This window comes from Chlamydomonas reinhardtii, chromosome 2 (genome assembly GCF_000002595.2).
Source record: "Chlamydomonas reinhardtii strain CC-503 cw92 mt+ chromosome 2, whole genome shotgun sequence".
Classification (NCBI taxonomy): Eukaryota; Viridiplantae; Chlorophyta; class Chlorophyceae; order Chlamydomonadales; family Chlamydomonadaceae; genus Chlamydomonas; species Chlamydomonas reinhardtii.
This window is the reverse complement of record NC_057005.1, coordinates 2,143,131-2,145,415: the sequence shown is the minus strand read 5'-3', so window position 1 is coordinate 2,145,415 and position 2,285 is coordinate 2,143,131. Positions and strand designations below refer to the sequence as shown.

General features: G+C 66.7%; 2 protein-coding genes across 2 annotated transcripts in view; one reads left to right on the top strand and one right to left on the bottom strand.

Annotated features, from left to right (window-relative positions):
• Positions 1-1,546, top strand: part of CHLRE_02g089311v5 (uncharacterized protein) — a 4,716-nt gene extending 3,170 nt beyond the window's left edge. Inside the window, exons 6-7 of the mRNA XM_043059387.1 lie at positions 75-212; positions 402-1,546. Coding sequence (XP_042927021.1) covers positions 75-212; positions 402-1,244 — 981 coding nt within the window. The 3' untranslated portion in view covers positions 1,245-1,546. The remainder of the gene's footprint in view (positions 1-74; positions 213-401) is intronic.
• Positions 1,547-1,557: 11 nt separating this feature from the next.
• The window catches only part of CHLRE_02g089274v5 (uncharacterized protein), a 10,023-nt gene continuing 9,295 nt past the window's right edge, over positions 1,558-2,285 (bottom strand). Inside the window, exon 12 of the mRNA XM_043059386.1 lies at positions 1,558-2,223. Within this exon, the coding sequence (XP_042927020.1) occupies positions 2,056-2,223 (168 nt within the window). The 3' untranslated portion in view covers positions 1,558-2,055. The remainder of the gene's footprint in view (positions 2,224-2,285) is intronic.

The following is a 2,285-nucleotide window of genomic DNA, read 5'->3' as shown; positions in this document are numbered from 1 at the left end:
CTAGTCATGCAAATGCAACCCACTCTCCCTCCCTCTCCTCCCTCCCTCTCCCTCCCTCTCCCCCGCCCCCACAGATCCAGGACCTGGCCTACTGGCTGGAGGTGCGCAAGATGCAGCCCGCCCTCACCCACAACCTGCTGGCGGGGCCGCTGCTGGCGGACCTGCTGGGCAGCATGTCGGACGCAGTGGAGGCGGCGGGGAACGGGTCGCAGGTGGGGGCGGGGCGGGGAGGGGAGGGGAGGGGAGCCCAAAGCAGTGGTCGAAGGGGTGGGTGGATGGATTGTTTTGAGAGTGGTGCTGCATGCTTTGAAAGCCCTGCCTTCAGCCCCGTCCCGTCTTCCCTTACTCGGAAGGCTGTGAACCGATTCCTTTCCTTCCTTTGCCCACCCAACCAACCACAGCTCTACTACAAGCTCGTGTCTCTGTCTGGGCACTACAATACACAGCTAGGGCTGCTCGCAGCACTGGGGCTGGAGGCGGGGGCGGGGCCCGCCGCCGCCGCCTTCGTCTGGTACCGGCCCTCTCTGCCCAAACTGGCCGCCGTGCTGGCCTTCGAGCTGCACTACGCGCCGGCTACTGCCGGCTCCGGCGGCAGTAGCAACAGCAGCGACAGCCGAATGTATGTGGTGCGGGCAGTAGCACAGGACGGCCCCAGTGCGTCGTACGTCACAGTGCCGCTGCCGTGCGCCTCGGCCGCCGCGGCGGCGGCGCTGGCCGCCGCCGTCAACGCCGCCACCCCCGCCGCCAACGCGACGGCCGCCGCCGCCAATGCGGCGGCGGCGGTGGGCGCATGCACGCTGGACGATTTCGTGGCTCTGGCGGCGCCGCAGTCGATGCCGGAGGCTGCGGACTGGTGTTCGGCGTGTGGTAACAACGACGTTGCGGCGTGCCGCATCGTGAGCCTGCAGTCTGAGGAAGGCGAGGGCGGCGATGGGGATGGGGAGGCCTGGAAGATCGCGGTGTCGGTGGTGGTGACGTTTGTGGGCGCGCTGGCGCTGGCGGTGTGTGGCGTGTGTGTTTGGAGCCGCTACACGGCCGGGCGGCAGCAGCAGCAGGGCGGGGCTGGTGGGGCTGGCAGCAGCAGCAGCTTCTTGCCGGGTGGGAAGGCGGCCGCGGCGCCCGCGCCTGGGTGTTTCGAGGGCGTGGGCGGCGGTGGCGGCAAGGGGGGCCGCGGCGAGGGCATGGATGCGGAGCTCACGCCGGCGCCCTTCCGCTACAGCAGTGCCGCAGCGCACCAGATCTAAAGGGGGGCGGGGCTGTAGCATGTGCCCGAGCGTGATGAGAAGCGGGGCTGTGGGCGCTGCTGTTGGAGTTATGGAGTGTGGCGGCTGTACGGTAGTATGCGCCCAAGCGCGGCGGAGGGCCCTGTTGGGGAGCCTGCGGGCGCTGGCGGCGTTGTTGTGGGATCCCACCAGTATGATACGTCGGCTGTGGTTGCGTAGGTGCATTGGTTAAAAGAGGGAAGCGCTGGCAGCAATCATATGAAGTGCGCGAGCTTTGTACGTCGAGAAAAGCGCATTCTGCCAAGGGTACATGAAACTCAACCAATGCATTGAGCGGCCCGACTCCTTACAATGGTAAAACAGTTGTTGTACTACGCCTGCAATTGAACGAAGATGAACAAGAACTGCGTAATGGAGAAAGCATGCAGGCAATCCTGGGATGCTGGCCTGCCAGGACGTTCGCGATTGTTGCGGCCCTAGACACTGCGGCATCGTGATTGCGCCTGTAACAGATGAGCCCCTGCAAGGTCGGCCCAATCGCCCCAACCCATCCCTTCAAATCGGTCCCATAAGCACAGGAGGCTCTGTAGCATGCCCAGCCGTAATTACCACACTGGCGCTCGTGCGCAGCCCACGTCCTCGTCTCTGGTCTGCATTCTAAGGACTGTCATTCAAATCCTCGTTCATCGCACAGTGCTCCCCTCCCTCTCGCACTCAAACACAACCACGCCCAGGCTCTCCTCTCTACCCTCTCAATCATGTGCAGATTTCGCAATGTTGTGCCAATCGAACCTGTGCCCTACACGCCATGACACAGCCCACCCCATGCTCGCTACGGCGCCGGGGCCGCAGCCGGGGCGGCGGCCTCCGGCCTCGCCTTCGCAGGACCCCCACCACTAGCGCCGCCGGCTGCACCGCCCTCCCCGGCGCCTGCAGCCGCCGCCGCCGCCGCCGCCGCCGCCGCCGCCGCAGGTCCAGCGGGCGCCTGGCGGCTGATGCCCTCGCCATGGCGTGCACGTGACCGCGGCGTGCCAGCGCTGCCCTCGCCGCCGCCGCCGCCAC